The 18,322-nt window shown below is 35.7% G+C and overlaps 1 protein-coding gene across 2 annotated transcripts in view; it reads left to right on the top strand.

The window, feature by feature from the left end:
- The window catches only part of LOC128216675 (heat shock 70 kDa protein 14-like), a 29,716-nt gene extending 12,565 nt beyond the window's left edge, over positions 1-17,151 (top strand). For both annotated transcript variants that reach the window (XM_052923310.1, XM_052923311.1), the window contains 11 exons: positions 277-382; positions 4,197-4,290; positions 4,507-4,611; positions 5,299-5,460; positions 5,686-5,841; positions 6,547-6,649; positions 8,350-8,478; positions 14,527-14,619; positions 14,935-15,096; positions 16,524-16,582; positions 16,843-17,151. In XM_052923310.1, the coding sequence (XP_052779270.1) occupies positions 277-382; positions 4,197-4,290; positions 4,507-4,611; positions 5,299-5,460; positions 5,686-5,841; positions 6,547-6,649; positions 8,350-8,478; positions 14,527-14,619; positions 14,935-15,096; positions 16,524-16,582; positions 16,843-16,918 (1,245 nt within the window). In that variant the 3' untranslated portion in view covers positions 16,919-17,151. The remainder of the gene's footprint in view (positions 1-276; positions 383-4,196; positions 4,291-4,506; positions 4,612-5,298; positions 5,461-5,685; positions 5,842-6,546; positions 6,650-8,349; positions 8,479-14,526; positions 14,620-14,934; positions 15,097-16,523; positions 16,583-16,842) is intronic.
- Positions 17,152-18,322: the final 1,171 nt, after the last annotated feature.

Genomic DNA, 18,322 nt, shown 5'->3' with positions numbered 1-18,322 from the left:
AATGTGAATATTTTTCATTTTATTATTGAAAGGTTCATCCCAAAAGATTGCTCTCTCATGATATACCGGTATAAGTAAAATAACTCTTGAACTTACTAGGTGAACAGAAATTTAGTTCTCTCCCATAATATCAGAAACATTTTGGTATTGTACAGTTATGTCAAGAAAGTGTTCATTTTCAAATGTTGTATTGGCGTGTTACGACACTTGTGTCAAGTTTTTAAGATTATGTTCTTAATATTTTTAACGATTTATATGGTCAAAGGTATTTTCTAGGTTTTAGATAAAAATGGGGACCCAATGTATGAAGTTGACTACAAGGAGTCAAGAAAGATGTTCACTCCATCTCACATTGCCGTGACCATTTACAAGAAAATGTTGGGTAAGTCCATTCATGTTTGAAGTAAAGGGTCATGTGCGCATCATATTGTTTTGTTTACTAAAATACTTTTTGAAATGACAATGAAATTCATTATAAAGTGTAGGTTCGCCATTTCTAGTTCAGTTAAAATATATTTTGTGTAGCCTCTCTATCTTGAGATAGACATTATTTATTAACAATAAACTGCTACTAGACTTCTCCATTGCTACTGGCTTTCTCCATTGCTACTTACTTTCTCCATTGCTACTAGGCTTCTGTATTGCTACAGGCTTTCTCCATTGTTACTGGCTTTTTCCATTGCTATTTTACTTCTCAGTTGTTACTAGACTTCTCTATTGCTATTGGCTTGCTTCATTGACGCCATGAGACGTCACCATTGATACTGGCTTTCTTCATTGCTACTAGATTTCTCTATTGCTACTGGCCTTCTCCATTGCTAATAGACTTTTCTGTTGCTACTTTTTTTCTTCATTTCTTTTAGACCTTTCTATTCAGTATTGCTACCAGCTTTCTGCATTGCTACTGGCCTTTTCCATTGCTACTAGACTTCTGTATTGCCACTAGACTTCTCCATTGCTACTGGTCTTCTCTATTGCTACTGGCTTTTTCGATTGCTACTCGACTTCTCTGTTGCTACTGATTTTCTCCATTGCTACTAGACTTCTCTATTGCTACTGGCTTTCTCCATTACTACTACACTTCTCTATTGCTACTGACTTTCTCCATTACTACTACACTTCTCTATTGCTATTGGCTTTCTCCATTACTACTACACTTCTCTATTGCTACTGGCTTTCTCCATTACTACTACACTTCTCTATTGCTACTGACTTTCTCCATTACTACTACACTTCTCTATTGCTACTGGCTTTCTCCATTACTACTACACTTCTCTATTGCTACTGACTTTCTCCATTACTACTACACTTCTCTATTGCTATTGGCTTTCTCCATTACTACTACACTTCTCTATTGCTACTGACTTTCTCCATTACTACTACACTTCTGTATTGCTATTGGCTTTCTCCATTAATACTACCCTTCTCTATTGCTACTACCTTTCTTCATTGCTGCTAGACTTCTCCATTGCAACTGGCTTTCTTCATTTCTACTAGACTTCTCTATTGCTACTGACTTTCTCCATTGCTACTGATTTTCTCCATTGCTACTAGACTTCTCTATTGCTACTGACTTTCTCCATTACTACTACACTTCTCTATTGCTACTGACTTTCTCCATTACTACTACACTTCTCTATTGCTACTGACTTTCTCCATTACTACTACACTTCTGTATTGCTATTGGCTTTCTCCATTACTACTACACTTCTCTATTGCTACTGATTTTCTCCATTACTACTACACTTCTCTATTGCTACTGGCTTTCTCCATTGCTACTACACTTCTCTATTGCTACTGATTTTCTCCATTACTACTACACTTCTCTATTGCTACTGACTTTCTCCATTACTACTACACTTCTCTATTGCTACTGACTTTCTCCATTACTACTACACTTCTCTATTGCTACTGACTTTCTCCATTACTACTACACTTCTCTATTGCTACTGGCTTTCTCCATTACTACTACACTTCTCTATTGCTACTGACTTTCTCCATTACTACTACACTTCTCTATTGCTACTGATTTTCTCCATTACTACTACACTTCTGTATTGCTATTGGCTTTCTCCATTAATACTACACTTCTCTATTGCTACTACCTTTCTTCATTGCTGCTAGACTTCTCCATTGCAACTCAGCTTTCTTCATTTCTACTAGACTTCTCTATTGCTACTGACTTTCTCCATTGCTACTGGCTTTCTCCATTGCAACTGGCTTTCTTCTTTTCTACTAGACTTCTCTATTGCTACTAGATTTCTCTATTGCTACTGGCCTTCTCCATTGCTAATAGACTTCTCTGTTGCTACTTTTTTTCTTCATTTCTTCTAGACCTCTCCATTGCTATTAGCTATCTGCATTGCTACTGTCTTTCTCCATTGCTACTGGACTTCTCGATTGCTACTGGCTTTCTTGATTGTCGCTGGTTTTCTGCTGACCGTTATAGGGGTTTCTTTAGGGGGCTTTTTTGTTTGAAATACAATATGGTACAATATGATAGGCATTTAATTGCTATTTTCATAATTGTAAAGGCCAAGGGACATTCACAAAGAGGTGACCAAAAAAAAAATCCAATTTCTTATGCATTTTACAAATGAAAAGATACATTATGATACAATGTAAGGACCATCATGCTGGCTAAAAGATTTGTTGTGTTATTCCCCTTGGCCAACTGGGAAAATACAGATGAGCACTAGCATTGGCTTGCTTTGTTATTATTTGTCATCTAATACAACTTCAGAAAACCAGACTTGAATATTCTACTCTGTTATTATCCTTGGATTACCTTTTTGGCCTCATTATTTTTTCTGATTAGTCACAAGCCTAAGATACTCTATATGGAATATGGAAGGCTTAATTATTTTCTGTCCTTCCTACATTCCAATCTGTGTTGTAGATTACTAATAAATGTGATGTGTACTTTACCTTGCTTTTTCTATTGAATGGTAAGAGAGTAATGCTGTTCAATTGCTTACAATATTTAGTCATGTACATTTGTACTTGATATGGTTATAAATGCCATATTGAAGATATTCCACAGCCTTATTAAAAGAATAAATCGCTCCTATGACAAACTCATGGCATATTATTTTTCAACCTAATAATAGATTGACCGACTGACCGACTGGTCTGTCGGTCGGTTGGTCGGTCGGTTGATTGATGTTTGTACAGATTAAGACACACTCGATTTACAGTTTTTAATACGGTACATGATAAGATATTTCCAACATTAAGCATAACTTGAGAAAATGAAATACAGCAGAAAATCATCATGCTAAATTCTAATTTATTCTGGTTAAGCGCCCAAGTCCAGATTAATCAAATAAAAATGAATTAAAAAATTAATCAGAAGATGTAGTTAAAAATTAAATTTTGAAGAATGAACCAAATATTACTCTTAACTGACACTTCTGACAGATCTATGACCATGAGAATCATAATGACATTTCAAAAAAAGTAGAGATTTTTTTGTATGCTGACAATACATTGGCAATGTTTATGGCACTACAACAGACAGAAAATAATGTATTATTTACCATAACAGAAGAACTGATTTTTGCTGTTAACAGAATTTCAAGATTTTCAAAATAACCTTTTGTCTATTACTGTGGTATCAGGCTTTACTTAGGTATACCAGGACTTGCCCAGACGAAAGTGGGCTGTTCCCTCTCAATCTTCAAAGCTTTTTTGTCAAAACAATACTGCTGGTTACAACTGGATTACTTAATTATCATGCCAAGTGTGGTGAGGGCATTGCTTGTTCAATGCAAAAAACATTTTTTACTGATTTAATCACTTTATAGCAGAAGTTCAAGAGCATTCCTAACGTCTTTTCACAGTACATTTCGCCTGTCAGATTAGTAGCTGTCAGATTGTTTGTTCTAGAGAAGGTGTCTCGTATTTCACACCACACGTAGATAAACATTTATATAGCCTCGGGAACTCAGACTATTTAATAATGCAAGTAATTGAATTAATGGAATCTGTTAAAAAAGCATTTTTCTTGAATTTTTGAGAAAGTCTTCCATTATTCTGATCTGATTAGGGAAAACATTTAGACATAGGTGCAAAACGGTACTTGCAGATGACTTCTTGACAACATATTCTTACATTATTTCAATATAGAAAACTTGCCCTGGGTTTTAATTCTCATAACTTATTCAGTTAAGCATTTTACCCTTTCTTCATTTCAGAGACAGCCCAGAGCCACGGAGGGTTGAGTGGGTCCCAGGACTCCGTGCTTGCTGTGCCCCCCCACTTCACAGCAGAACAAAAGAAAGCCATCAGGTTTGTACACACTTTTGGAAGATGATCATGTTGCTTTATACCTTGTCGCATAAACCTTATGAAGATAATAGACATAAACGGTACATAAAGAGTGTAGATATCAACAGGAATAATCATACTCAACTTTGTTTCAACCAGTGCATACAATTGGTCACACAAAAGTAGTAATTCACATTGGTCATAGGAGCATGAATTTTTTCATCGTGTAACTTGCAGTTCTGCAGCAAATCAGGCTGGTTTCAATATCCTGCGCCTCATCAATGAGCCGTCAGCAGCCGTTCTGGCCTATGACATTGGACAAACAGACAGCCACTACAGTGGGTAAGGAACTCAAATTGAATAAAAACCATTTTGCTTTCAAGTGTTTTGTTCTAATTGCTTATTTTTATTGTTCCCTTTAAATGAAGTTGAGGTGGCTTACGCTACATTTTCCACCATTTGGTTGAAATGGCTTACATTTTTTGCAATTAAGTCACAATTGCTTACCTGTTACATTATTTGCCACTTACTTGAATTGGATTATGTTGTCTGCTAGGAAGGAAGTGGATCACAATAAAGATTCTCTATATATTCTATAGTGAATTGACCAAGATAATCTGATTTATAAGTTTTTCACATTCCCCAACACCATATATGAGAAGAAGGTTACAGTTGTGTATTAAAGTTTTAGTAAGGACAGTTTTATTTAATGTATCTTAAAAATAAAATGCATAAACAGAACCACTATGTAATAGATAAAGTACTCCTTGTTCGGGATATGAGTACAATTTTTTAACAGGAACAGTAGGTTAAGGTTTGCTTGTTCAGTGATGTTTTGTAATGTCACAAACCTTTTAGCTTCAAAACCCGCACAGTATATATGGGAAGTAGCCATGGTTCGATATGGTATAACCATGCTTAGAATTAGTGCCATGTGTAAGTCACTTTCAAATTGGTGTACCATGCTCTTACAAATTAAGTCAAAATGGCTTATCTTACCCACCACATTACTGTTGTTACATGCTGCAGGTGTGTGTTGGTGTTTCGGCTGGGTGGTGTATCCGCGGAAACATCTGTGGTGAAAGTTCACAATGGAATGTATCAGTTGGTTGCTACGGTAACAGAGGTCGCCCTGGGGGGTGACAGGTGTACAGATGCCCTTGCTAGCTTCCTTATAGCAGAATTTAAAAGGTTTGTAAATATTCAGTCTGAATGGTTCATTTCTTGATTAAAAGTCATGATTGGCCGAAAATGAGTTTGAATAACCAAAGGTTAATTTTAAGTTGACCAACAATATACAACAAAAGCTGTTAGCCCTAACTAAATGCTACAATTATGCTACTCAAATTACAGTCACATGTTTTGTGTTCCATATATGTAGAATGTTCATTTAGATTGTATATAAAAAAAACACAGGCAGTCACGATGTGATATATCGGACAACAAGCGAGCCCTGGCCAAGCTGCACCATGCTGCTGAGACTTGTAAACACACCCTCTCTAAGATGGAGAATGCCCTCTGTGCTGTAGACTCGCTGTATGATGGATTGGATTTCAACACGAAAGTCTCAAGGTGGGCTAACAGTCATCCTTGCAAATTTCATTTTTAAGTCATTTTTGACAGAATTCATTTTGAAGGTGGTATTTGGCTCACGCATTACTTCTTCTTTGAAATAAATGTCAAGTTTCTCTGAAACATGTTCAAAAGAATATTTTCTTTTTCTTGTCATATTTTTGTTGCTGAAATCACAAGCTTATATACACAAATGTATGTGTATGACTGAAAATCAAATGGGTTATCCAAGCGTAATGTTTGATCGAATTAAGTTGCAATAATTTTGAATGTAACAAAGCCATCCACAGAAATTGTAATAATGCCTTGTTAGCTGCTATTTTTTCTGTTGTTAGTAATCACAATAATAGGCCTATTGTGTTGTCAATATGACACATTCAATTACATTTTAAAAGAATAACAATGGTTCTATACATTCTATTCATTTGTTTCAATATGAAATGTACCTGCAAAGGCTGTTCAAAATTGGTAAAATTATGACTTAAATTATTTAAACACAAAAATGCTTTCCATTTTGCGTCCAATTAGATAAATGATTTCAGGACAGAGAAGGGAGTGAGCAAATATCAGAGTTGAAGAAAACTATAATACAGTTTGAAATGCCTACTGTTTTTAGAAACAGATACACAAAATTGCTCTATTATTGTGTGATTTTGCTGTAATTTCTGTCATTGTTTGAAGCAATTAAATATTGAAATATTGCAGAGCACGGTTTGAAAGCTGTGTTACTGGCGTGATACAGAAGTGTAGCCAGTTTATAGATCAGGTCCTGACTGACGCTCATCTCACCAGAACATCCATAGATAAGGTAACTTGGCACATATTCACTCATGGCTTGAGGGCTAGTTTGAGACTCAGACTCGGAAAAGCGAAATGAAAAATTATGAAATATTTTTCATATAAATATTTTCTTCAAAAGATGTGAAAATAGCAGTAGAACAAGTTGTTCAGATATAGTCATTTTTAACACAATCACTCCTGTAATAGCAATTTAACAATGATTTTGAAATCTGCCATATTGAGTCTTGAGTCTCGCACCCAGTCTGAAGATGTTATGGTATATGGGCTCTGTTTTCCACAACTGATTTTCAAACCTCCCTGAAATTTAGGCCATATGATAAGCTAGTCACTCCCTTTGAAGTAACATGGACTAAAGCCAAAGACTGAATGAAAGAACAAAAAACCCTGACGATTGAATGTACCTTATTTCAACTCAAGAGTCTACAGTTATGTAAGGAATTTGCTTTTGGATTATATAATTATTATTTATAAGCTGGTCTGTATATAAAAACTAGGGATGCAAACGAATATTCGATCGAACGTTTAATATTCTAATGTCAAAATTGTTATTCGAATATTTGATTCTTTTTGTTTGGTAAATATAATAATAAACCTTTTTCCTACAACTGTGCTGTTGTATATATTGGCTTGTCTTGTTTTTACAATGATTAGCCCCTAATGCCAGAGGCGTGAACGTGATGACACTATACACGCGTCATATGATTAGGGACACATAATCAGTACCCGTAATTTTACAAAAACTGGCTATAAGACAAGTGACATCAAACAACATCAAATTATTTCCGGTAAATTCTAATGACCATTAATAGATGATATACGGAATCAGCAACCAAAGTGATGTAATGGCTGCCAATTTAGCTGTGCAATTTTGCTGAAAACGCCGTAATGATATGGATGACATGTGCTAGTTATATGCTGTTTTTCATGTTTCGTTATAACGTTCGTGCTTTGAAATGTAACTGTATAGAATAGCAATTTAGGTCATTGTACAATAGATGAGTCAAAATTCAGGGTTATTTTCGTTTTATTATTTATCTAATTCCGAGTAGGTTTGGTTTTTCCATAGTTATATTTAGTGGATGTCAATCCCAGAACAAGGCCGCTAATCCTACAGAATGACCGGTTGGTGCATCAGGACATTCAACCAGGAATTTACGAGTTTTAATTTGTTCAAAAGCTATTGCTTTTGTTAGATTTTTTTGTAAATGGGGAATCTCATTGCTAATGTTTGGAAAAATCAGGGTCCGTCGCGTATGGGTTAAAATGCCCTGGCTATTACTAAAGCAAACAATAATAGTAGTTTACTACAATATTCATATTGGTAATCAAATATTCGATCGAAAGAATTACCGAATATTCGAATATCAATTTTGCCATTCGTTTGCATCCCTAATAAAAATATTAAATTAAAGTCTAGCTGGAAAAACTTTACCGTTTACCTTTACTGTACCTCAAAAGCTGTTCAAGATAATTTACTGGAACTTGGTAAACATGCTGCTGGAGACATACAGTAATTGTAAAGCAAGGCCCATAAATCCACCTGAAATTATTATTGAGATATGCCCCTTTATCGCCGGGAATAAAAGGCAAGCATTTCGCTCCGCGGCACTCATATTTATTTATAAATTTGCATACTGTTTCCCAATGTATATATATTTTACCTGTAAAAACATATTCTGAAACAAACTTCTGGTCTTCTTGATGCAGGTGATACTATGTGGGGGTGGCTGTAACATGCCTCTTCTACAGAAAGCTGTGGCAGACATGTTTTCTCACTGTGATATTCTCAACTCCATCAATCCTGAGGAGGTCATTGCTATTGGTGCTGCAAAGCAGGTGACCTTTTATATGTATTAGATATTAACCTACATTATTAAGAAATCATTATCAAGGAAATCTCATAATCTTCATTTTAGCTTTTGTGTCTTCAACTACATGTGCATGTAAAATCATCAAATTTTGGTCTTAAATTGTAATATGCACAATATAAAACCTGGTAGTAATGCTCACATTGACTATATACAAAAGTGGAGGAGGTCAAATAACTCTGGCTATAATATCTGTGGAGTTGTGGTCCTTGGACAGGGAAAGACAAAAGACAAGCATTGGTATCTGCTTTCTTGCGTAGCATGGCAGACATTTAAATGTTTAAATGGAGAGTGCTGACCACAGTATCACAATTTTATGTCTGCTACCTATCGGTAAATAAAACATTTTTAATCGAATGTTTGCAAGAATTTGTCATGGATCAACAGCCAGATTAAACTAGAGTATGGACTTGGAATTGTTAACAGTTTGACCAAATTCGCCTTGTCTACTCTTCCATATTCATTTTGGTCGCTGTCTTACTTGAGCTTTTTATTTTCATATCCAATTTTTAGCTCGTCTATTCGAAGAATAGGTGGGCTATACTACTCGCCCCAGCGTCAGCGTCGGCGTCTGGTTCAAGTTTTATGGCAAGTTGGGATTTTCACTTATAAGTCCAATACCCTACATTCAATTAACTTAATACTTCAGGCAGTTGTTCAGGGCCATCACATGATGAGGTTAGATAACTCCATATTATTCTTTACACAGATTATGGCCCCTGATTGTCTATGGAACTTAGGTTAAAGTTTTAGGGCAAGTTGGAATATTTATCAATAACTTCTATATCCTTTGTTCAATTGACTTAATACTTCACACAGTTCAGGACCATCACACAATGAGGTTACATAACTCCATATTATCCTTAATACAAGTTATGGCCCCTGATTGACTTAGGTTAAAGTTTTAGGGCAGATTAAAGTTTTAGGGCAAGTTGGGATTTTCACTTAAAACTCCAATACCATTCATTCAATTGACTTAATACTTCACACAGATGTTCACATAATGAGGTTAGATAACTCCATATTGTCTTTAATATAAATTATGGCCCCTGATTGACTATGGAACTAAGGTTAAAGTTTTAGGGCAGGTTGGGATATTGTTTAATAACTTCTATACCCTTCATTCAATTGACTTAATACTTCACACAATTGTTCAGGACCATCACCCAATGAGGTTACATAACTCCATATCCTTAATACAAGTTATGGCCCCTGATTGACTTAGGTTAAAGTTTTAGGCAAGTAAAAGTTATGGGCAAGTTGGGATTTTAATAAAAAAAACTTCTAAACCGTTCATTAAATGCACTTAATAAAATTCAAAATTATTTATGACCATCTTACATCAAGAAACATAACTCCGTTTTAAGCCTAAATACAAATTATGGCCCTTGATTTTTTTTGGATTTTTTTTTAGCTCACCTGTCACTTTGTGACAAGGTGAGCTTTTGTGATCGCCTTTTGTCCGTCGTGCGTCATGTGTCGTGCATCGTCCGTCAACAATTTACTTAAAAGACATTTCCTCTTTAACCGCTGGGCAAATATTAATAAAACTTCATAGGGATGTTCCTTGGGTGGTCTTCTATCAAAGTTGTTCAATTCCATGCAGAACTCCGGTTGCCATGGCAACCAAAAGGAAAAACTTTAAAAATCTTCATCTCCCAAACCACAAGGCTTAGGCCGTTGATATATGGTAGGTAGGATCACCAAATGGTCCTCTACCAAGATTGTTCAAATTATAGCCCTTGGGTCAAAATTGGCTCCGCCCCGGGGGGTCATGGGTTTTCTCTATACGTTTATAGTGAAAACTTCAAAAATCTTCTCCTCTGAACTTTCTTGGCCTAGAGCTTAGATATTTGGCATGATTCATCGTCTAGTGGACCTCTACAAAGTTTGTTCAAATTATGGCCCTGGGGTCAAAATTGGCCCCGCCCATGGGGGGTCATGGGTTTTCTCTATATGTTTATAGTAAAAAAAATCAAAAATTTCCTCTGAACTTACTTCGACTAGAGCTTAGATATTTGGCATGATTCATCGTCTAGTGGACCTCTACAAAGATTATTCAAATTATGGCCTTGGGGTCAAAATTGGCCCCGCCCCGGGGGGTTAGGGTATTCTCTATATGTTTATAGTTAAAACTTCAAAAATCTTCTCCTCTGAACTTACTTGGACTAGAGCTTAGATATTTGGCATGATTCATCGTCTAGTGGACCTCTACAAAGATTGTTCAAATTATGGCCTGAGGGTCAAAATTGGCCCCGCCCCCTTGGGGGGTCATGGGTTTTCTCTATATGTTTATAGTGAAAACTTCAAAAATCATCTCCTGAACTTACGTGGCTTAGAGCTTAGATATTTGGCATGATTCATCGTCTAGTGGACCTCTACAAAGTTTTTTCAAATTATGGCCCTGGGGTCAAAATTGGCCACACCCCGGGGCTGATGGGTTTTCTCTATATGTGTTATAGTGAAAACTTAAAAAATCTTCTCCGAACTCACAAAGACAAGTAACGTCTTAATTTAAACTGGATAACATATTTAGTACACATACCAATTTTCAATATGGGCCACATACAACAATTAATAACAAATATACATATATAGATACACACGTAAAATCAAGTAGTGACAAGAGCTTAGATATTTGGCATGATATATCATCTAGTTGACTTGTACCAATATTGTTCAATCTTTGGCCCTGGGGTCAAAAAATGGCCCCACCCGGGCGGTCATGGGTTTCCTTATATATGTATATGATGAAAACTTAAAAAATCTTCCTCTCCGAAACCAAAAGGCGAAGGCCTTAGATATTTGGTATGAAGCATCGTTTATTGGACCACTATTCAGATTGTTCAAACTTTAGCCCTGGGGTCAAAATTGGCCAGGCCCCATGTTCATAGGCTTAGGTTTTCAATATTTGTATATAATGGAAGAATGTGCAATATATGACAGGTGAGCGATTCAGGGCCATTTGGCCCTCTTGTTTTTAATTTCCTTTGAAAGGCATATTTGTATATTTTTAAGCACATTTTCATAATGGGAAATCAAGTTATTTGAATGACTTGCGTCATTGTTTGGGCGGCTGGTGGGAGGGCAGCATCAAAGTCACCTTATGTATCGAATAATTTTAGTTAGGTTTGACATAAAGAGACCAAACTTGGTATTATTACATTATAATTGTATTCTAAGTCAAAGCGGCGTAGTCGAGCACGCTGTCTTACGACGGCTCTTGTTACCAAATGTGGTCACAATGTTTATGCGTGTACTGTAGGTATACTACAAGTGCTTTCAATAAACAACCTCGTCAGACTATTACTCAATGTAACAGCCATTTAATCCTTGCCAATTTCACCTATATGCTCCGATCTTGACTGAAATATTTGCCGGTATAATTCATCGCATAAGTTTGATAGCTTGGGAGATTGCAAAATTTGCTTTGGAGTTGTAAGCCTTGATTTTTCAAATTTGACCAATTCATATAATTATATTGCATTATATTAACTTTATGTTCTAGTCTGCCATTGAAATATACCACTCTATTTACAACAGTCCTAGTCATAATTATACTCCCACAAACCAAGTTTGAGGGGGTATATAAGAGTGAGCTTGTCGGCCGTTCGGTTGGTTGGTCTGTCGGTCTGTCTGTCGGTCGGTCGGTCTGTCGGTTTTCATGGTTTCCAGATGATAACTCATGAAAGGCTAGACAGATTTGAAAAAATTTGGTACACAGGTGTAACATCAGAAGATACAGGTCAAGTTCGATATTGGGGCTGGTGGGGCCAAGGTCAAGGTCACTGTTACTAAAAATAGAAAAACGGTTTCCGGACACTAACTCATGAAAGGCTTGACAGATTTGAACAATTTTTGGTACACAGGTGTAACATCAGGAGATACAGGTCAAGTTTGATATTGGGGCTGGTGGGGTCAAGGTCACTGTTACTAAAAATAGAAAAACGGTTTCAGGACGATAACTCATGAAAGGCTAGACAGATTTGAACAATTTTTGGTACACAGGTGTATCATCAGAAGATATAGGTCAAGTTCGATATTGGGGCTGGTGGGGCCAAGGTCAAGGTCCTTGTTACTAAAAATAGAAAAACGGTTTCCAGATGATAACTCATGAAAGGCTTGACAGATTTGAACAACTTTTGGTACACAGGTGTAACATCAGAAGATACAGGTCAAGTTCGATATTGGGGCTCGTGAGGCCAAGGTCAAGGTCACTGTTACTAAAAATAGAAAAACGGTTTCCGGACGATAACTCATGAAAGGCTAGACAGATTTGAACAATTTTTGGTACACAGGTGTAACATCAGAAGATACAGTTTGGTACACAGGTGTAACATCAGAAGATATAGGTCAAGTTCGATATTGGGGCTGGTGGGGCCAAGGTCAAGGTCACTGTTACTAAAAATAGAAAAACAGTTTCCGGACGATAAATCATGAAAGGCTTGACAGATTTGAACAAATTTTGGTACACAGGTGTAACATCAGAAGATACAGGTCAAGTTCGATATTGGGGCTGGTGTGGCCAAAGTCAAGGTCACTGTTACAAAAAATAAAAAAACGGTTTCCGGACGATAAATCATGAAAGGCTTGACAGATTTGAAAAATTTTTGGTACACAGGTGTAACATCAGAAGATACCGGTCAAGTTCGATATTGGGGCTGGTGGGGCCAAGATCAAGGTCACTGTTACTAAAAATAGGAAAACGGTTTCTGGACGATAACTCATGAAAGGCTAGTTTTTCTTGTCAGCAGTATAACTTCTAAATTACTCAACAGATTTAAATAAAACAATACATGCATGATAAAAGAAGATGCAGTGTGTAGTAACCTTGGAGTTATTGCCTTTTTTTAAAGGAATGGTTTGCCATTCCTGTGTCCAGGCGGCATTTGGGGGTATTCGTCACTCCTGTGACAGCTCTAGTTATATATGTTCTCATTTTCATTTCTAAGAGAGAGTGCTGCAGGCAGGCAACAGTATTCATTTCATTGAAAACTTATCTAATGAGATGACAATATTTTCTTTTCTAAAACCTGCATTTCATTAAGTCTGTCAGTGAAGGGAGTAGAATTTCTTCTTACCTTCCTGCTGCAAAATAATTATTGTCAGTTATATGAATTATGACCGTGACTAAAATATTAATTACACAAAGAAATTTTCTACTGAGTTTCTAATTGCACTTTTGCCTACAAATGTATGTAAGGTAAATCTTTTCCTGCGTCACAAAATGATCATCCATTATATAGAAGCCCAGTCCTTGTTTGAGGATCACATTCAGGATTTCTGGAACTAATTAGGATCTGATTATATGCATGATGATTCTTATTTGTGTGTTATCCGAGTTCTGTTATTAAACAGTATGCTAATCATTTTAATTACTGTTATTAAAAGAGTAGAAGAAAAAATGTCAAAGATTGTCTTGTAATCATTTTTGTTAGGGTTGGACCTCCATCATCCTTTGAACTGCCTTTCTGAGGTTTTCTTCGTTAAAATACTGAGGGCTTCTTAAAACATTTTTTTAGGAAAAGAGAATTTTAGTCCGTTGTTTTCTTAGAGCTACAGTACCAGTCCTAATGTAAAAGCAGTAAGGCTTTCAGCACTTTTCCCTAGTTTTCAGGCCAGTCTTAGCTTTGAAACAGACGGATATAGCACTTTAACACTTTTACTTTTTCAGACCCAAATTTCTCAAAACTTCTTAAGCTTAACAGGCTTAAGTAGCTTATTTCAGTGAGCCATAATACATACTTAAATTGAATTTTGATAAATGAAAAATGGTTTATTGTGATTATCATAATGATAATTTCTATTTAAAGTGTAAGAATTCTTTAAGAAATTAATAATATGCAATATATTGTAAACCAAAATTAGTGAGCTTAGCTTAATCCTGTTATGAGGGACTTAAGAAGTTTCCAGAAATCAGGGCTGTTCTGGCTTAGTTTAGAAGTTAAAGGTAATGATACTTTTTCCTGATTTTCCGGCCAGTCTTGGCTTATAATATTTTCTTTCTAATTTTCAGGCTGGACTGTTGTCTGATTTAGAGGACGAAGATATCAAGTTGAATAATGAAGACCGACATATTGACTGTATATCCAAACCAATATGTATAAAGGTAAGCAATATATTGACTAACTATCAAAACTTAAGTATGAAGAAAACCCTAGTCTTCATGACTGATGTTTTATTTTCACATATTAATGTGGGGCTGTCCAGTAAAATCAGACCACTGAATTAATTCACAATTATTTAATACTAAAAGCTTTCAGAAGTTAGAAAAACTATAAGTACTTCACTAAAGAAAATTGAATTAAACACAGTGGTTTTCCAAAAAATAGAATAGATAATTTCAAAAACATTTTCTAGTTGGAATAGAAAAATTCAAGACACCTTTATAATAAAGTTAAATGATTAAATAACCCATTTTCAGTGTTTGTCCGAGACTGGCCCTGAACTTGTGCCTGTTTTCTCAGAACTTGCTCCACTTCATTCAAGAAAACATTTGGATTTCAACTTGCCGGAAAAACAGACGTCTTTCTGTCTTGAAGTCTGTGAAGGCAGCAAAGTTGATGACGTGGTGTTATTAGCTAAGGTATGATTGCTGATTTTCCCATTAAACTGTTTTGTCTTTGATCATCCCTGTTCTTTGTAATTAGTTCAGTCGTCAACATCATTATTTTATTGTTTAGCAAAGCATACTTGATTGCACGTAATTTAATCTGTAGTGTTGGAAATAAAAAATAACAGCTCTGTCTAGTTGCATCTGTACATGGACTATAGATTTTACAGCTTTAGAAGGTATTTTCTTGTAAAAATCATTTTGTGATGATTTTTTTTTTCATATCTGATATAATGAATTCAATCTAGATTAGACTGAACAGTATATATATGAAAATAGTTATGACTCTAATGAATACTTCACTACTGATAAATGGCCATCAAGAGGAAATGAGCTGGTTTTGAAGTCTTCTTTAATGATTTCCAGTATTCCCTCAAGTGTACTTGACTGAACAAATTCACACCTTATTTCTAATTTCCATAAAAAAGTTCTTAAAAAGCTCTTATTATGTATAGTCAAGTGTATTCAATTTCCTGCCCTACCCATGACAATCAATAGCCGAGCCCCAACTGAACTGTTTAAACCACCCTATGACGCGTATAGGTGTGTAAATTAACACTGATTTGTGTTGGATGTTTTTCCTGATTTTATTATAATTACATGAGATCAGATGAAATCTCAACCATCCTTGAAAATTGCTTCCACTTGAACTTGTTTTCTGACTTCAAGCAAGCTTATTGATTCACATCCGGAAAACAAAAGCTGAGCTCTTGCGAAATTGATAAAAACAGTTTTGAAAATTAAAAACAGCAACAACAAATTGCCTCTCAGAATTTCCCAGTCAAGAGAAAATGGAAATTATAGTCAGAATTATCCTTTGAAATTAAATGAAGATTTTTTGTGCGTTCTAGAAGTTTCCTAATTGAATGTCAATTTTATGGGGTGTTTGCATTACAGTAAACTATCCCGTTGTTTTTTTTGTGTTGTTGAACTTTGTTGTTATAATTTATAATGAAACTCTGCTTTCTTGTAAAAGAAACTGCTCTCATTTACTACTGACATTTACTGCACTAATAATGAGTGCATGTTTTTGCTAAGAGATGACGTTTGCATAGAGCCCATGTATTAATTACAAGATATAGCAAAACTTCTACATGCTCTATTGCTCTTGAACTAAGTGTGCATTGGAATGTTTTTTTCAATTACAGTACTTGTAGTTTCAGCATGTCGTGTCCTTGCCAGAGTGCTCTTGTCTGTCTTATGATCATGCCAAACATAATGATGGTTTAAGGCATTCATTGAATATTGTTTACAATGACAACACAAGTGCTTAACAAAAAATATAGCTCTGGCATAGAAGTTCCATCACTTTACTTAGCAATGAAGCAGGTAAGCTTTGGTCATATGCTCAAGGTGCACTTTATTAGCTTAATATATATTTATTTTAAATTTGTTTGCAGATTGTGATGAAGGACCTACCTGAGGGAGCCAAGGTCAACTCAACATTTCATCTAAGAAGGTAAAATTATTAAAATAGAATAAGCCATTCTCTTTTCTATCATACAGTGTATAATAATGTATAATATAAAGATGAGAATTAATGAATGTTTAGTTGTGTTTGTTTGTTCATGTCGATGATATATTTTAATTTAAGCCTTATGCTCAAACAAATCAAGTACAATGTACCATAGAACATGATTGGATCTCTGTCCTGTCTGTGTCTCAGGAACGTATTAATGAAAGCTGTCACTGTTCTACATGCTCTTTTTTCCCTTACAGAGACGGCCATCTACATATAACATGCACAGAATCAACCACTAATAAAACAGAATCTGTTACTGTTGAACCAAGCTGAAACTGAGTTGAGAACCGATGGACTTGAACTATTCTTGATAAAACTCTGAAGAATATGACAACATTGATGCAAGTTTCTGTAATATTTAGTGCTTAATGACATATTGCCAGCGCTGAATGTCTCCAACAGAGGTTTTTACTCTGAGTTGATAAGACTTTAATTCTTTGTCTTGTTTTATGCTTTTTTGTAACGACACTCATTGTTCATGATAAAAATATATTCTCAAATTTGTCTTTATTATCTCTTCTTTTATTGGAAGAAAATATGTCGAGGTATGGGGAAAAACAACGGCATCTCCTTGCATAATGTTTAACCTTGGCTACAACTTAAACAAGGTCATTGATGGAAAGGATGTATGATCCCCAACATATTATAAATTTGGAAAAGAAGGCGCAAATTGTAAAATATAACTTTTTGTGTCCCTGACGGATTGCATACATTAAGGGGACTGTAGGTCAGTCTGTCTTTCTATCAGTCCTCATGGTTTCTGTTCGATAACTCGTTAACATTTAGGCCTCAAACTAGGTAGAGAGGTTGGACCTGACTCGTATATAAACACTACATATTGTGAGTTCAGTGGGTCGTGGTGACCTTGAGCTAAAAATCCGTTTTTGATAAACAAAGAACATTAGAACCAAGGGACCTTCAACTGGGTAGGCAGGTTGGTCACAGTCGGTATATGAACCTTATTGATTTTGAGGTCAGTGGGTCAATTTTGTGGGCCAATGAGCAGAAAACCAGTTTTTGAGAAAAAAAAATCGGTGCCCAGGAACCTCAAACTTGGCAGGATGGTTGGTCATGACCAATCATAACGATATTTGGTTTAGTTGGTCAAGGTGATGACCTTGCACTGAAAATGTGTTTTTGATTAATAACTAGAGAACCCAGGGCCCAGGAAATACAACTTTGGTCATGACTAACAATTTAAAAGGGCAGTGGATTAAAGGTTAATGTTGTGACCATGAGCAGAAAACCCCATTCCGATGAACAACAGAATTCTGGGGCCCAGGGACTACTTGGCAGGAAGGTTAGTCATGGCGAGCAGATAAACCCTTACGATTTTAGGTCAGTAAGTGTAAGGTTGTGGAGAATTTTAACTGAAAATTTGTTTCCGATCAATAACAAAAGAACGCAAAGAGCTTTAACTTGGTAAGCATATTGGTCATCCCTAACAATTTACAGGGCAGTTGGTCAAAGATCAAGGTTGCGGTGACCTTGAGCTTACAATATGTTTACGATCAACAACTAAAGAATGCTAGGGACTTCAAACTTGGAAGGCAGATTTGTCATGAACAGTAGATGCGTCTGAAGTTAAATCTTCCATGCGTAAGCAAAACATTTAGAATGCTTTGGTCCGTTATTTAGTAATCGAGAAGAGAGTTCACTCTAATTCGTTGTTAAATC

The sequence above is a fragment of the Mya arenaria genome, chromosome 14 (assembly GCF_026914265.1).
Source record: "Mya arenaria isolate MELC-2E11 chromosome 14, ASM2691426v1".
NCBI classification, from domain to species: Eukaryota; Metazoa; Mollusca; class Bivalvia; order Myida; family Myidae; genus Mya; species Mya arenaria.
Note: the sequence above shows the minus strand (reverse complement) of the source record. Positions and strands in the feature narration are given on the sequence as shown.